The sequence below is a fragment of the Diuraphis noxia genome, unplaced genomic scaffold (genome assembly GCF_037042655.1).
Source record: "Diuraphis noxia isolate RWA-SAM2 unplaced genomic scaffold, SU_Dnox_SAM2 contig0002, whole genome shotgun sequence".
In the NCBI taxonomy this organism is placed as follows: domain Eukaryota; kingdom Metazoa; phylum Arthropoda; class Insecta; order Hemiptera; family Aphididae; genus Diuraphis; species Diuraphis noxia.
In genome coordinates, this window is record NW_028301712.1 from 51,710,221 (window position 1) to 51,725,915 (window position 15,695).

At 27.0% G+C, this 15,695-nt stretch overlaps 2 protein-coding genes across 5 annotated transcripts; one reads left to right on the forward strand and one right to left on the reverse strand.

Annotated features, from left to right (window-relative positions):
* The first annotated feature begins 3,469 nt into the window (after positions 1–3,469).
* Amacr (Alpha-methylacyl-CoA racemase) lies at positions 3,470–5,943 on the forward strand. Of its 4 annotated transcripts, none has more exons than XM_015510852.2 (7): positions 3,470–3,491; positions 4,193–4,400; positions 4,511–4,652; positions 4,753–4,896; positions 4,973–5,213; positions 5,281–5,491; positions 5,559–5,943. In XM_015510852.2, the coding sequence occupies exons 2-7, from the start codon at positions 4,293–4,295 to the stop codon at positions 5,847–5,849; spliced, it is 1,137 nt and encodes a 378-aa protein (XP_015366338.2). In that variant the 5' UTR covers positions 3,470–3,491; positions 4,193–4,292; the 3' UTR covers positions 5,850–5,943. The 4 variants fall into 4 exon arrangements, with proteins under 4 accessions (XP_015366338.2, XP_015366337.2, XP_089077388.1 ...); XM_015510851.2 differs by lacking the exon at positions 3,470–3,491 and adding an exon at positions 3,510–3,941; XM_089221262.1 differs by lacking the exon at positions 3,470–3,491 and adding an exon at positions 3,510–3,773.
* On the reverse strand, positions 5,803–15,675 carry LOC107163422 (glycerol kinase 5). The gene is made up of 12 exons (XM_015510849.2): positions 15,211–15,675; positions 8,979–9,114; positions 8,603–8,696; positions 7,986–8,155; positions 7,775–7,864; positions 7,389–7,712; positions 7,191–7,314; positions 6,875–6,979; positions 6,712–6,803; positions 6,482–6,645; positions 6,202–6,344; positions 5,803–6,127 (listed from the first exon to the last, which is right to left on the reverse strand). The coding sequence occupies exons 2-12, from the start codon at positions 9,072–9,074 to the stop codon at positions 5,991–5,993; spliced, it is 1,539 nt and encodes a 512-aa protein (XP_015366335.1). The 5' UTR covers positions 9,075–9,114; positions 15,211–15,675; the 3' UTR covers positions 5,803–5,990.
* Positions 15,676–15,695: the final 20 nt, after the last annotated feature.

Genomic DNA, 15,695 nt, shown 5'->3' on the forward strand with positions numbered 1-15,695 from the left:
TTTTCAAAATTTTTTGACTTTTTTGAGTTATTTATAGACCACTGAAATTTTCGATTTTTTTTTAAGTGTCGGTAAAAAAATGTTGAATGACCAAAAAAACATGAACATTTAATACAAGGTTTCTTATGAGTTGTTCTTATTGTAGCTAAAAAAAAATATAAATCGTAAGTCACAATTTTTTTTATAAGCGTTTATAGTTCAAATTTTTACGAAATCTGTCGAAAACGCGAAAATTTGCAAGTAATTTTGAAGTTGAAAAATCATAAAATTGTTTGTGTTTATAACTAAGGATTACAAATACAGCACTAAGTTTTCCATAGGTTTTCCTTCAAGTAGCTATAGAGAAAACTCGAAGCATCATTATAGGAAAAATTTTAAGCGCGTTTGAATTTTAAATTTTTATGAAATAGCGTAACGATAACGATTTATACTCAAACGATTTTAAATATTTGTTATTTATTCAAAATGTATAAGTTGTAGATACTTGAAAATCTTACCAGTTATTTAGATTGGCATTTTCTTTACATGATTTAATTTACAATATATTTTGATTTTTGTTGAGATATGTATAGACAAATGAAATTTTCTATTTTTCTGAAAATTTTCTTTTGAAGTGTCGATAAAATTTTTTTGGCACAATAAAAATACTTGAAAATTTAATACAAAGTTCCTCATAAGTTATTATCATAGTGATTAAAAAATTATAAGAATACATAGGCACATTTTTTTTTAATAGCATATGATGAAGTTCAAATATTGACAAAAATTCGTCAAAAAACCATGTTAGTTTATTAATATAAAACCTGTTTTGGAGCAGTAAAAGTGCTTCGATTTTCGACTTCAGTACCTCGTTTGATCAGAAAGTGAATCTAATTGGTACTTTGGATGGTCAAAAGTAAAAAATCCTTAATATTTTTCTAAATAATTGGGATAAATAAACTAAAAATTAAGGGAAAAACGGGAAATTTTACGCACTATCAGTTTTCGACAAAATCTGATGTAGGAACTAAACAAATGACCATTGATACATGAAATTTTTTTTAAAATTAATATCGATAAAAATTTATTTTTTGGGTAGAAAATCTTGAAAATGTAATGCAAGGCTCTTAACATATTGTTACAATACCAGTTGTCAAATAAAAGTAGTTCGTCACAATTTTTTTTTATAAGCATTCAAATTATGAATTTTGACAAAATACATAAAAATCACCAAAATTCGCAAATTATTTCAAACTAGAAATTCATAAAAATTTTTCTTTTTAAATCTAAGATTTGAAAATTTTTAATAATCTATAATATATCCTAGACAGATAAACCGTCTTCGCTCAGAATCGTTTTTTGTATACAATGATATAATATCATTGGATTCAAATTTAATTCCATCCATTACAGTAACCCACTTGTAACCTACTGTACAGCAGAGCGACATACACGACTTACCCGCTTTTTTTTTACCTTTTTTTCTTAACCATATTCAATTCATATGATTCAATTATTATGTAAGTATATATTTTACAATCATAGACCTAGTGATAATATACCTATTATAGTATTATGTTCAAATGTACGATCATCTCACCTAGCTATATTGCTATATAGTCATAAGTCATAAATCATAATTAAATTTTATTTTTAAACCGAACTCTTTTTTTTCTGCTTATATAATGATAACATTTATTCCTGGAATGTTTTATGTTTAGTTAACTATTATCGGAATCAAAAATAAGTATAATTAATTTTTGATTTATCTGAGATATCCTATCGGTTTGTTTTTGTAATACATTCAAAACTATTATTTTCGTAACGTGGAAAATAACGCGTTAGTGCGTTACTTCATAAAAATCACTTTTGAAAACCAAGTAATTTAGTTACAATTGCGTTATTTTTAGTATAATGTAATGAATTTACTGCTGCGTTACTGAAAAAGTAATTGCGTTACAGTAATTTGTAATTCGTGTTACGTTACTACCCAACACTGAGTTTTAACTGTTATTTCTGAAATCCAGAATTAATCCAAATTTTAAAACCACAACTAATCGGCTATCCCTTTTAACATTTATTTCAGACTTTATTAGTTAACTTTGTAACAGTTGTGTTTAATCTACTATTCTCCATTGCAGTATAGAATTTAGTTTAGTGTATTAAGATTTATTAATTTTTTTTGTGTATCTATTAATTGTTAATATGAACAAATGGCATAAAAAAAAGAAATGGATGATGCGGCCTAAAACACACGTGCCGAAAAATTATGTAATTGCAACTTGCTTGAGTTGTAAAGGATTTGTGATATGCTTAAAAAACAAACAAAACTTGAATCATTAAGCAAGAAATAAAAACAACAAATTATTATAACTTAAAGTAATATTAGTTTATATTTTTATTAGAGTTTTAGTTTTTATGTATAATTGTTTCACACTAAATCTGTTACTTTATACAGTAGACGCCACTTATTAGACTCACGGATATAATAGGTTCAGTCGCTTATTAGACTCAAAATCGTCTGGAACGGTCCGGACGTATCAAAATACATTTAAAGAAAATCGGTTATAAGACTCAAATTTTGTAAAATAAATAGTAGAAAATAAACTTTTTTGGTTATAATTTAGAAATCAATTGGTATTGAAAAATTAAATAATATTCGTGTTGATTATTTCTAGTTTCTGTTGGTAGGTACCTACCTTATAACGTATAATAATTGAACGTGCTTCGCCTTTGCTTCGCCAAAAAGCTGAAGAATTGGCAGGAAAAATGGGGAAGGTTAACTTCAAAGCGAAAGAGGGGTGGTTCCATAGATGGAAAAAAAGAGAAAATATTAATATTAGAACAAAATAAAAAACAAACTAAAATTACAAATTTTTTTGAAAAATAATATTGAAATCTTATTTAGGTTTTTGCCCTTAGGTGTTTTGTTTCAAATGGTTTTAATGTTTAATCCTTATCTTAGTGTGAACTAAATGTAATTGAAAAAAAATTATAATTTGTCATTTTAAGATATTGCACAATCATCCAAAGAATTATTTTCCATTTTCAATTATATTAATTATAAAACGTGGCTTGGCAAGGCGCGGTTGTACGCTTACTCTGCGGAAACGCACTGATCGTACGTACAGGACGCAGTTGCTAGCTCCCTGATGGGTGACCACCCGAGATTTTTAGCAACATATCCTTGCCACATATACACAAATATGTGTTACAACCTACCAACTTAAAAACCTACAAACAAATACACAAAAATAACTCCTACCGTACCACCCCACATCCAATAGCTTATGTGGCCGCGGGCCTCTTATAATATAAATAAAAAAAAAAAATTACAAATTATTATTAAAATTATAAAATAAAAAATAATTATTTAAATAAGTTATTATGGGTTTGTGATAAGCGAACTGCAGTGATAGCGTGCAGTAGTTCTCAAACTTTTTTGGTTCACGACTCACATTAGTCACACTATACATCACATCACAAGTTATTGCGGCACACTGAACCCAAATGTAATTTAATAAAAAAATACTGTTTTCAATATTTTTTCCTCAACATAATATTACGATTACGAATATCAGACATTTTTCGCTGCACACCTAGACCTAGTTGATCTCGCAACATAGTAGTACTGTCACTGTACACCAGTTGAGACTTGAGACTCACTGGGTAGTGGGTCTAGACGTTTGTTTTTTGTTGGTTTATTTTACAAGAATTTTCTCCTCTTACAATTTAGATAGCCACTGCCCGCAGCAGGGTAGAAACTACTACTCAGTTAGATCGCTTAATTTGGAGTTAGATTATAATAATTAATATATAATATATAAATTAATAAGATAATACTAAAACAATATGCATCTACATAATTTAACTACATCTTTAGTATAATGTGATTCAATGTTTATTATTAATACAATTACTAACTCTCTTTAGTGCTTCCGACTATCTAGTTCAATCACTAGGTATATTTAAAACATATATTAGATGATATTGCATAATATCATAATAATATAATACATTATTAATTAACAATTATAATATTGTGACGGGTAAATAAATTATAACTTGTTAAATTATTTATATTTTAATTCATAGAAAATAAAATTGCAATACTAACACAAAAAAAACTGTAGGAATATAATTCTATTATTCTTCCTTGACCTGGAGTGGTAAACAAATAATTAATTCATATTATGTTAATTATATTATAAAGGCAAACCACCTGGAAAGCAGAGAAATTACATTCAATTGTAAAGTAGAGGATCATTCAATAGTTTATTTAGATAATTGTATGATTGTATTTCTAAACCAATATGCCACTGAAAGGATTAAACATATTAGAATTTTCTGGACTTGCACCTGTACCTTTTGTTGGAACTGTATTATCTGATTTTGGAGCAAATGTGACTGTAATACAAAAAGTAAGTACACAACCCATAGCAATATTATTATACTGTAATTTCACTATCTCAAAAAATATATAATGATAATGGGTACATACTTTAATAAGACTATTTTTATTGTTTTGTAGAAAAATGTTGGTATGGAACTTACAAACTTTTTTAACGTTGGCAAAAAGTCTATAAGTATCAATTTAAAACATCCAGCAGGTGTTGAAATTACACAGAAATTAATCACTAATGCTGATATTGTACTTGAACCTTATAGACCTGGTAAAAACAGCTAATCAATCTTAGCTATACATCTTAAATGATGAAATTATGACATAGGTACCCATATTCAAACATTAAAATTAATTATTTAATGTAAAAGGTGTAATGGAAAAACTGGGATTAGGTCCTGATGAAATGATGGCCAAAAATCCTCGTTTGATATATGCTCGATTGAATGGTTATGGCTCACATGGACTATATGCACCAAGAGCTGGGCATGATATAAATTATTTAGCCATGTCGGGTTGGTTGGTTTTACTTTTTAATAATGACAAATGTATTAGATTAATTTCTTCACATGTTTATTTTAAAACTTAAAGGGTTGTTATCATTGTATGGTTCAAAGAATTCAAAACCTGTTCCTCCCGTAAATTTTTCTGAATTCGCGGGCGGTAGTATGGTATGCGTAATGGGAATTTTAATGGCAGTCATAGAAAGATATAAAAGTGGAAAAGGACAGGTAGTTAACGCCAATATAACTGAAGGAATTTCTTATGTTGGAAGTTGGTTGATGTGTTCACAAGACTCAATGATTTGGGGGAAATCAAAAGGACAGAATTTGTTTGTAAACTTTTTAAAACAAAATAAAAGATTGTTACAAAATATTGTATTCATTATTTTTAATTAGACTGGATGGAGGAATGCACTTCTATGATACATACAAAACCAAAGATGGTAAATGGATGGCTGTTGGTGCATTAGAACCACAATTTTATCAAGAATTTATTAAAGGATTAGGATTGAACATTGATGATATTGAACAGATGGATAATTTTGAGAGAAATAGAGAAATTATTGCAAACAAATTTAAAGAAAAAACACGAGAAGAATGGTGCAATGTAAGTAACATAATAATTTTGAAATTTTATTGTAATCTAACTAAAAAATAAATCTTATTGATTTTAGATATTTGATTTAAAAGATGCTTGTGTAACTCCTGTGTTAGAGCTGGATGAAGTTGACCAACATCCTCATAATGCAAGTAGAAATTCATATATCAGGAAAGATAATATTGTGCTGCCTGTTCCTGCACCAAAACTAAGTGTTACTCCTGGCGTTTCAAGTTCAAATAAACCAACTGCAGTTTGTGGACAGGATACAAGGGAAATACTTGAAAGTATTGGATATACACAAATAGAAATCAATAAACTATTTGAAAATAAGATTATATTTCAAGACTCAAAATCCAGGTTATAATTGGATATTTTATTTTCACAGGATTATAATGTAAGCTGTAAGCTTTTGTCACCATGTTTTTACGTAATAAATGGTTTTGTTTTCTGTGATTGTACATTGTTTTGTTTAGTTTTAATACAAAAAATAAAAAAGTTAGTATTTTTAATACAAACACTTTTGGTTATACAACCATCTTATATATTTATATTCATTAGCAAAATAATCATTATTATCTGGAAAAAATTTTTGATCAGTTCTGTTTCTGAAATTCATCAACTCTCTTTTATTTGTCCATACACCTAATGTGAACATTTGTATATAAATATAATATTTTTAAACATTAATAACATTGATAAAATACTCAAGTACATACCTGAAGATAGTCCAGCCATAAAAGCTGCACCTAAACAAGATACTTCGGTTCTGTTACTGTTTTTCATTCTTACAACTGTAGTGGATGTTACATTGGCAATTGTTTGACAAATGTAATCATTTCGAGACACTCCACCATCAACCCTAAACAATAATATGTACAATTTTAAAGGAGTTACCATTTAATAAGTATTATGGAAGTATATATTATTACATAAAAACAAAAACTTTAAGTAATAATAGGTTATTAAATATATTGGCGATAATTAAACAAATATTACCATAAAGTATTTAATACCATTTGTGGCATTTCATTGTGATAATTATCAAGTATCTTTTTAATTCTAAATGCAAAAGACTCTAAAATCGATATTGCCATATCTGATTTTGTAGTACACGTAGTAACACCAATAAAACTGTAATCTTTTCTTATTGATTTAGATGACTGAAAAATAATTTTTGCCATATAATTACAACATTAATCTATTAAATCACAGAATCACTCAACTACCTCAGATTCAGGTAATACAAATAATACATTGTTAGTTGAAAATTCATTTCCTTGCTTCAACATATTTAATTCTTTTAGATTATTTAAACCACCTATATCGAAAATAAAAATAGAATTATACTTTCACATATTTTATTCAAATTCTCCCAAATACACATTTTACCAATGGATTTTGCAAGTTGAATTAACGATCCGCTGTTGTAATCAACTGCCTCCAATGAAAAACAAATATCTTCATTAAATGTCCAACCCACCAAAGGAAAGTATCCTATTAAAAATTGTTTTAAACTTTTAACATTAGTTACATTAAACATTTAAATATCACTAAAATAGATAATTCAAAATAAGTGCTTATTGAATATTCCAAATTTCCAGATAATTTGTTTTAAGATCGACATAAAACATATTAACAAAAATAATAACTAATGGTAATAATTATAAAAATTATAGTAAGAATATAATATAATATTCTTTCTGACCTAAACATACTTCCGGTAATGAACCACAATTTATATCTAGAAACATTCCGGTTCCCATTGTAACTTTGGCTGTATATTTTGAAAAAGAACCTGTTCCGTATAGTGATGCTGATTGGTCAGCAAGCTATATTATTAATTATTAAGAAATATAAATATTCAAATGGATGGTTAGATAATTACATTGAAAAGTTAACTCACTGAACATGCAATCGAAATATTTGAGATTTTGCAGGTTATATTGTTGTCTGCTAGGTACTTTAATACGTTTGAATCACAAATACTGGGAAGTATAGTATTTGTGATCCCAAAATATTGAAACATAAGATTAGGCATCCAAGACATGGTGAACAAGTCGAACAATCCAGTAGCACTAGCACACGATACATCAGTCACATGTAGTTTACCATTGCTGGCTTGATATAATAACCAAGTGTCTAATGTGCCAAATTGCACTTCGTTATTTTTCATGTCTTGTCTGAATTTCCGATTATTTTGTAATAACCATAAAAGCTTAGGCAAAATCTGCAATTAATAACCATTTATAATATACATTAAACATATAATAACATATTAAATTATAATACTTGTATGTTTGAAAATGTAAATGATTTCACAAATTTCAGTTGTTTTGTTGCAAATATTAAATATAGTATTTTTGAAATATATTTGACTATCTAAAAAATATGAAAATATTAAATGAGTTAATAATAACACTATAATTTTCAATTTTATTAATACATTTAAATTAATGATCATTTGCATACATTTAAATAGTATTTATAATACAATTCTTACTTTGAAGGTTATAGATTTGTTTAACTCTTTAACTATTATATTTGAACGTGTATCTCCCCACGTAATAAAATTATGATAATGTTGACCAGTATTTTTATTCCAGGTTATGAATGTGTTCCGCTGTGTAGACAAACCTATGCTTTTTATATTATTGGACTTGAGATCAGCATCTATTAAAAGATACATTGACTAAACTAAACATTCTTATTTAATATTTTTTATATATGTGCCATTGTACATATTATACTAAGTCAAGTGTTTATTAATATTTAATTTATTATCAATAAAATGTTTTTGTAATTTCTATTTCAATCAGTACAAATGATAATAAACAAGTAGAAAAGTTCCGAAAAAATATACATTCAAATTAAAATACTGTAATAAGCTTTTTGAGTTTCAAATTATTAATTTGAAATCTTTTTCTTTTATTTATTATCAATTGACCAATTATAAAAGAAGTTACAAAAATATTTTATTAGTAATAAACTAATAAACCATACATTTATTATATGTACTATATCTGATGTTACATGTGTAAAAATATACTTAAGTCAAGAATTAAGTAGCAATTTGGTTCACCATAAACTACAATATTATTATTAGTTATAAATAATAACCTTTTAATGCATTTTGTAAGACTAGTTTTACACCATTTTGTAATTCATTTGGATTGATTTCTTCCCAGCCTTGAAAAGGTTTTAATATATTAACCTATAACAAATTAAACATTAAATATCCATATTACAACTTAGGTAATAGTAAACGACAGAAAAAATTTGGGGGGTTACTTTCGAATAACTGCATCATTGGAAAAGAATAGGGGATGGTAAGCATGCATGATGAATTACATTGTATTAAATATACTATTTTTAAATTTTAAACTTCTACTAATAGGCAGAAAAATATTTTATAAAATCTAAAAACCAGCAATACAATACAAATTTAAAACTCTGCACCTATAATAAAAATAAAACATAATATACAAATACATACTTTTTGAATACAAGATCCAATAACACGAAAATCAGGAGAAAAGATCTGGCATTTCAAATTAGTTGTGCCTATGTCAATAGCAGCAATATAATCCATAATTTTGATTACTTTATTGGTCGTCGTTTAAACCTGCTACCTAAAAAAAAAAAAAACATTTATTGAATAATTTGATAAAATCCACTTAATATTTTTCTGTTGTAGGTAAATAATGACAATTTTAATATATATATATATATAAATTGCAAAATATTAAATAAAACATTTAATTGATATAAGCTATATAGGAAGTACTATTGATTATAACTAAAGATCTTTTTATAGTAACGTGATTTAGCAAACTTGAATGTGTGTTTGCGAATGAAGTTAACTTGCATGTTTAATTTGATCGACCAGGGAAATATAATTATCTTATTATATGTTTCTATTTAATATAAAGTATAAAAATATACATTTAAAACGAAAATTCGAAGATTTATTTATTTTTTACAAAAACATACTTATATTGTATCCATAAACATTAAAATTAAATTAATTTATAGCATTATGCGATCTAATTATTCCTTTTGATTTGAACTATAATTTATTTATAAAATTGCATACGGATGATATTATTCTGTACCTACTTGTTAAAAATAATTGTTATATTATTTCGACAATTTATATTCCATATTGTAAATTTGTAACTATATAAGTATATATAGTGGTATCGTTTTAACATTTAGAATTATTTATTAATCAATAAAAATTAATATTATCTTAAATAGGGCAAAGTAACAATATCTAAATTGATTTACAAATAAATTACTATTTCGTACTTTGATTGCATCATCAATCATTATATTATTATTGTGACGCATTACTACCTAAATAATATAATATATATTATTCGTGCCGACGATAATATATCTTGCAAATTGTAATAAAAGGTAATTATTATAATTATACCGGAATATAAAATTATATAATATTTTTACCCTAAAAATTATGATTACTGACACTAGGTCGATTATCATATTCTGTCAATGTATTTTATTTTCCTAGGTATATACAAATATACAATTGTTTGGTAAGTTGATTCAATTAGTGATCATTAATCTGTGACTGCAGAATCGTCTTAGACGTACTAAAATAATTTCTCCACAGTTTTATATCATGACTTATGTGCGTCAATTTTGTATATATAATATGTTAAATACATTATGGACTAAAAAACACATTAATAATAAACAATAATAATATAGAATATATTATACATTAATATTAGATATTTTCAAGCGAGTACAATAATGTGTCTAATAATTTAATTCCAAAATTAAATAAAAATTAAAAATATGAGATATACCTCGATATATACAGACATACAATACACCCATGGCCGCTAGGCATTTTAATTATTATTTATTGTTTTTATCACTTGAAAATAAAATGAAAAATAGTATGTGCTGTGTTATCAGAAATTTTCGACTTTGCTTGAATGTTTGAAATGTAATACACTTTTGCAATTTGTTTCAATTTTGTTTCGAAAAATTAATTGTAAGAGGTCCAGAGAATAGGATCATATAACCCTCCCATTATAATTAAGAAAATTGTGAGCGACAATTGTTTGTGTCTAGATTTCTGACATGAAATTCCGAAAATCTGAACAGTTTTAGCTAGACTTCAGTCTAATACGAGGTCTAATATTAGATCTGATTGACCTATAATCAAAATTAAAGAGCAATCTTTTCGTATTTTTCACAGAATTAATAATTTAGAAATTATAATTTGAAAGAAACTTTTAAGAAAATCCATGAACAGTATGATCAGAATTTAATAAAATAAAATGTTTTTTTTTTGACTGCAGTTTTATTTATCATAACGAGCAGTAAGCATAAAATCATGCATGTTTCATTATTAATTTGAATCTTCAATATGTAGGTTGTACATGCACAATAATAATAATTGTTACACTAATTTACACTATACATTCAGCAATTGCAGTTGGCAATTATTTTATTATATACCTATCATTCCGCATTCGGAAACATGAACAATAAAATATTGATGGGTGTATTTTTTACCTACAGGTTACTTATATACATTTAACATCGTAATTCTGAATTTATATTATATTATACAGTATAATTTATACTATTATATCATAGAGTAAGTTAAATGTATTATGTGATTAAACTAAATTGGTACTATTGTGTTTTTTCCTGTTTGCTGTTTTAATTCGAAAAATGTTAACACTGCTTTACTATGCATAGGTATAAGGTATATTTATATCTGTATAATATGTAGGTAGTTAATAATCTATATGGCTTCGTACAGTTTTTATTATCAATAAGTGTATATAGGTATACAAAAAGTTTAAAAAAAAATCTATAAGGCTATATATCAATATGCCATTGGCAATAAATACAATCCTAGCAGATTTTCGGTCGACTTACGAGTCGACCCACGTCTACGAAAAACAAGTAGGTATATGTAGGAACACTAGGAACTAAACAATATATTAAATGCATTTTCAAGGTGCCAAGCAAAAGTACAAGTTGGCCTTGACTTATCCCGCAAAAACTAATTACACCCTCCACTCCTCAAAAGATGTTTAGAACTTACTACGATTACTAAATACTATACCTGTATTACCAGGCTAGGTATAAATTAAAGCGAGATAGGCAATTCACGACTTTTTACGTTTAACCTATTGCTGCAAGCAAAAATAAATGAATGTGTGGTTATGATTTTTATTATTAAAATCGGGAGTAAGTCACCCTAAAATACAGGTACATATAATTATCTAAATTCTAAACCTTTCTTGAATCAACAAAATCAGTAGAGTATTTTTCGATTCTATGGATCAATGCAATACACTTTCTCTTAATCTAATAAATAACAGCCGTTCCTCGAGCCTTCTAATCTAAATACTTATACGAACCACCAAATAATACGTCTAAAAAATTTGTTACCAATTGGTCAAAAATTGTGGATTTACATGATATGATGTATTCTTACATCTTCATAGGTCTAGATATGACCCATTGACCTCACTAACAATAATTGTATTAGCAGACAATTTTTTATAAACAATCTGTCGCTGTATACCTATCGATATAAAATGAAAACGGTCCCAACAATTCAATTTGACATTTTAACTCGAAAATAATCAAAACCAATTGGTATGTTTTTCTCAATATTGGTGGTACTATTGATTATTCCAAGTACTACAAATATTACTGATACCAAGGATTAAGATATATTTATATCTTAATAAATTTGTGAATTATACTAACTTTTATCTTTCTAAATATACGCCATTTCCTGGTACTTATTCTATTATTCATCGGGTTTACCAATTTTATCGGTAGATGAAGTTGCTATTTCATAACTATATAATAGTTATATAAAAGCTTCAAAAATAATTGAATCATTTATTTATTTTTTAAATTTATATTTATATTTAATACTATGTAATATTATTACTCTAATAAATCAGTAAGTAATGACTAGCGACCAGTTGCAAAAATAGGGGGCAGGCTAAGCGTTCAAAACATGGGCGTAGGAAATAGGTAGGAAATATTTTCGGAGGGTTTTTTTGTCTAAATCTATATTAATATGATAAAATTAAGAATCATTTATTTGTATGTATTAAATAATATGATAATAATTATAATTATTTATAATATAAATACAATATTTTGTCCATATAATTTACAAATTTAAAAATATAAAAAAAAATTATAAGATAAAACTTTGTTTTCTTGGTTAGGTTAGATTGTTTTATTTGATTTCGGGGGGTGTTTGAACACCCAACCCCCCCTTACCTACGCCCATGGTTCAAAATATTATGTTGGTTTGCTAATGGTTTACCGATTTACGTGGTTTATTCAATAGTTTTTTTTTTGTGATTAATGATAAGGTATAGGGGTCTACAACTACTTACTCTGTCTATACCACGGATATAGATACTATATAGATACTAGTATCTATATCCGTGGTCTATACGCAGCATAAATAATTCTTTTATTATCTATGATAAGCAGTCGATTAGAATTTAGACCACCACCATCGTTATCAAAAACAAAATTGTTATCATCCATTATAAATTATAATAAACATATTGCATTATTTTATTTGTTCATGTTTATATAAAATGTACAATATTATGCTTAATGCAATAATGGCTAATGCTAATATATATATATATATATATATATATATATTAGCATTAAGCAAATTATACATTTTATATAAACATGAACAAATAAAATAATGCAATGTGTTTATTATTATGGATGATAAAATTAATAATTATATTTACGATGGTGGTCTAATCGACTGCGTATAGAGTATAGACAGACCCTAGGTATAGAGTGTTATGGATAGTTGTTTTATAACTCATGAAGTCGTGATAGTATAATACATTGGGTCAAGGATTATCAAAATTTGGCTGTGAACTTCTTAAACGTTTCAACAATTTCTAATACAGAAAAATGTATTAATAATGAAGTCAGTTTTGGAAAATTTTTTTGAAAAAAATAGTGCAAACATTTTACAAAAATTGTTTCAATATTTTTTATATGTAATTTAACAAAAATTATGGGCGGGACCCGTTTCGCCCAAAAATGACCGTACCCGTTTCGCCCGGGTACCCGTTTTGCCCAAATTTTGTTTTTATATGATTCCCGTTTCGCCCAGAGTAGTTTAGACCAATTTAAAATTAAGTTGGCAATAGTTCAGTCAAATACTTGAGTAAACTAATACGTATATCAAAATCAATAGCGTTAAAGTATCAAAGATATCAAAAGATGCGAATATAATTAAAAGGACAGTACACAATCAGAAACAAATAACGAGGTACCGCTCAAATAAAATTACTCGTTATGAATTCATAAAAAACATGTGTAATAATTTTAAAAATAAACTTTAGGTGGTATTAATAATTATATTTTGAACGATTAAAATCGATTTTTTTTATAAGATATGTGTAAATTTTTATGACGTTAATTTGATTTTTTAATGATAAGTATTTATAAATGTTGTGTGGACTAAATTTTTGATGTGTTAAACTTTTGTGAAAAAAAAAAAAATAACGTGTGTATAATTTTTGGAAAACAAAGTGGTGTTTTCTGGATAACGCTAAATGATACTCAAGTTTTTGACTGAACTATTGCCAACTTAATTTTAAATTGGTCTAAAACTACTCTGGGCGAAACGGGAATCATATAAAAACAAAATTTGGGCAAAACGGGTACGGTCATTTTTGGGCGAAACGGGCTACGCCCAAAATTATAATCATGTACCTAACAAAATAAACACATCATAATTAAATTACATTAACATATTGAGTTTGTATAAATTTATAAAAAAATAATTATATTATCGTTTGTAAATTGAAGATGATCTTAGTGATCGTACTACGTCTTATATGCATGATAAATTAAAAAAATAATAGCGTTTTCTTTTTAATGCCCGAAATTGTAATTAATTTATGCCTACAGCTGTGATTACAGATTAAGTAGTGAAGTAATGAGTTATACAAATTATAATATAACTTGATCTTAAAATAACATCTTTTTACAGCCATTTATTAGTTTTTATTCATAGTTAAAAATAGATATTTATCGAATCACTGCAGTGCATACCTATTATTTAGAGTATAATGATAAACATCTTGGGTCATTGACGTTGCGTTTTTCTAGATTCTGGGTATAGGACACAAGTAATAATAAATACATATAAATAAAGAGTACAAGTTAATATTTATTCTTGATATAGGGTACCGGTACCGATACATTATTAAAAGTGGTAAATTAAAAGAAATGTGATGAATAAATAGTACGGAATCGAAGAATAAGAAATTGGTAATCGTGGGAGGTAGTGAGGCGGTTATCACACACAAAAAAAAATTCGAAATTGTATGTTTGTTTTAACAAAATCTCTAATCTATATTATTATTTGTAGTCAAGATCAGACATATAAAAGTACTGCATCCATCACAGAAATTAGGGTTTATTTACGGTGACAATAGGTATTTTGGTATTCAACACCTAATTAATTACAAAAAGTAAGAATATATTAATTAAAACAGAATATCAAATCGTGAATATTTTTAGAGTTTGGCCGAATTATTACGTGTCACATATGACTTGTAACACATTCGTTTAAGGGTACTACTTATATAAATGTAATATTATATAGGTATAGTAGATACATGGGATGGTCGCGTTTATAACGAGAAAGAACATACTCGATGCTGTTAACGCCGTCACCGACCCTTCGACGATCGTCCGCCTTCGATGTCTTCTCACACGGACGTCATTACCGGACGCTAAACGACACAGTCAGCGAAAAACAAATAATAATATAGATCACAGACGATATATTATTATTGTAACGTCGATGACTGTCGGTGTCTCCGTGCAAAGGCGATTTCACGATATTATTCAGAATAAGGCGCCCGAAACGAAAATTGTGAGCGGCCGTCGTATCGGGCCAATCTCAAATGCTGTGCTAACGTCGACCGGTTCGCTCGGAGGAGTAGAAAACATAATACTGCGTATGGCGAGTTAACGTGTGTGCAAGCGTGGAGGAAAATTTCAGAATTTTTTTCGTCGGACGTCCCTATACGTACAGTCGTACAATAATATGATTATTATTATTATTATTATTATGATTATAATAAAAACATAAATTATTGTTGTCCGCGAAAACCACAGAGATAACTGATAAGCG

Excerpts from the sequence above, each read along its gene's own strand:
- Amacr (XM_015510852.2), top strand. The coding sequence starts at position 4,293 with ATGCCACTGAAAGGATTAAACATATTAGAATTTTCTGGACTTGCACCT. Across the intron at positions 5,214-5,280 it reads AAATCAAAAGGACAGAATTT|ACTGGATGGAGGAATGCACT; the intron begins GTTTGTAAACTT and ends ATTTTTAATTAG. Across the intron at positions 5,492-5,558 it reads CACGAGAAGAATGGTGCAAT|ATATTTGATTTAAAAGATGC; the intron begins GTAAGTAACATA and ends TATTGATTTTAG.
- LOC107163422 (XM_015510849.2), bottom strand. The coding sequence starts at position 9,074 with ATGGATTATATTGCTGCTATTGACATAGGCACAACTAATTTGAAATGC. Across the intron at positions 7,713-7,774 it reads TTACATTTTCAAACATACAA|ATTTTGCCTAAGCTTTTATG; the intron begins GTATTATAATTT and ends TATTAATTGCAG. Across the intron at positions 6,128-6,201 it reads TATGGCTGGACTATCTTCAG|GTGTATGGACAAATAAAAGA; the intron begins GTATGTACTTGA and ends TGTTCACATTAG.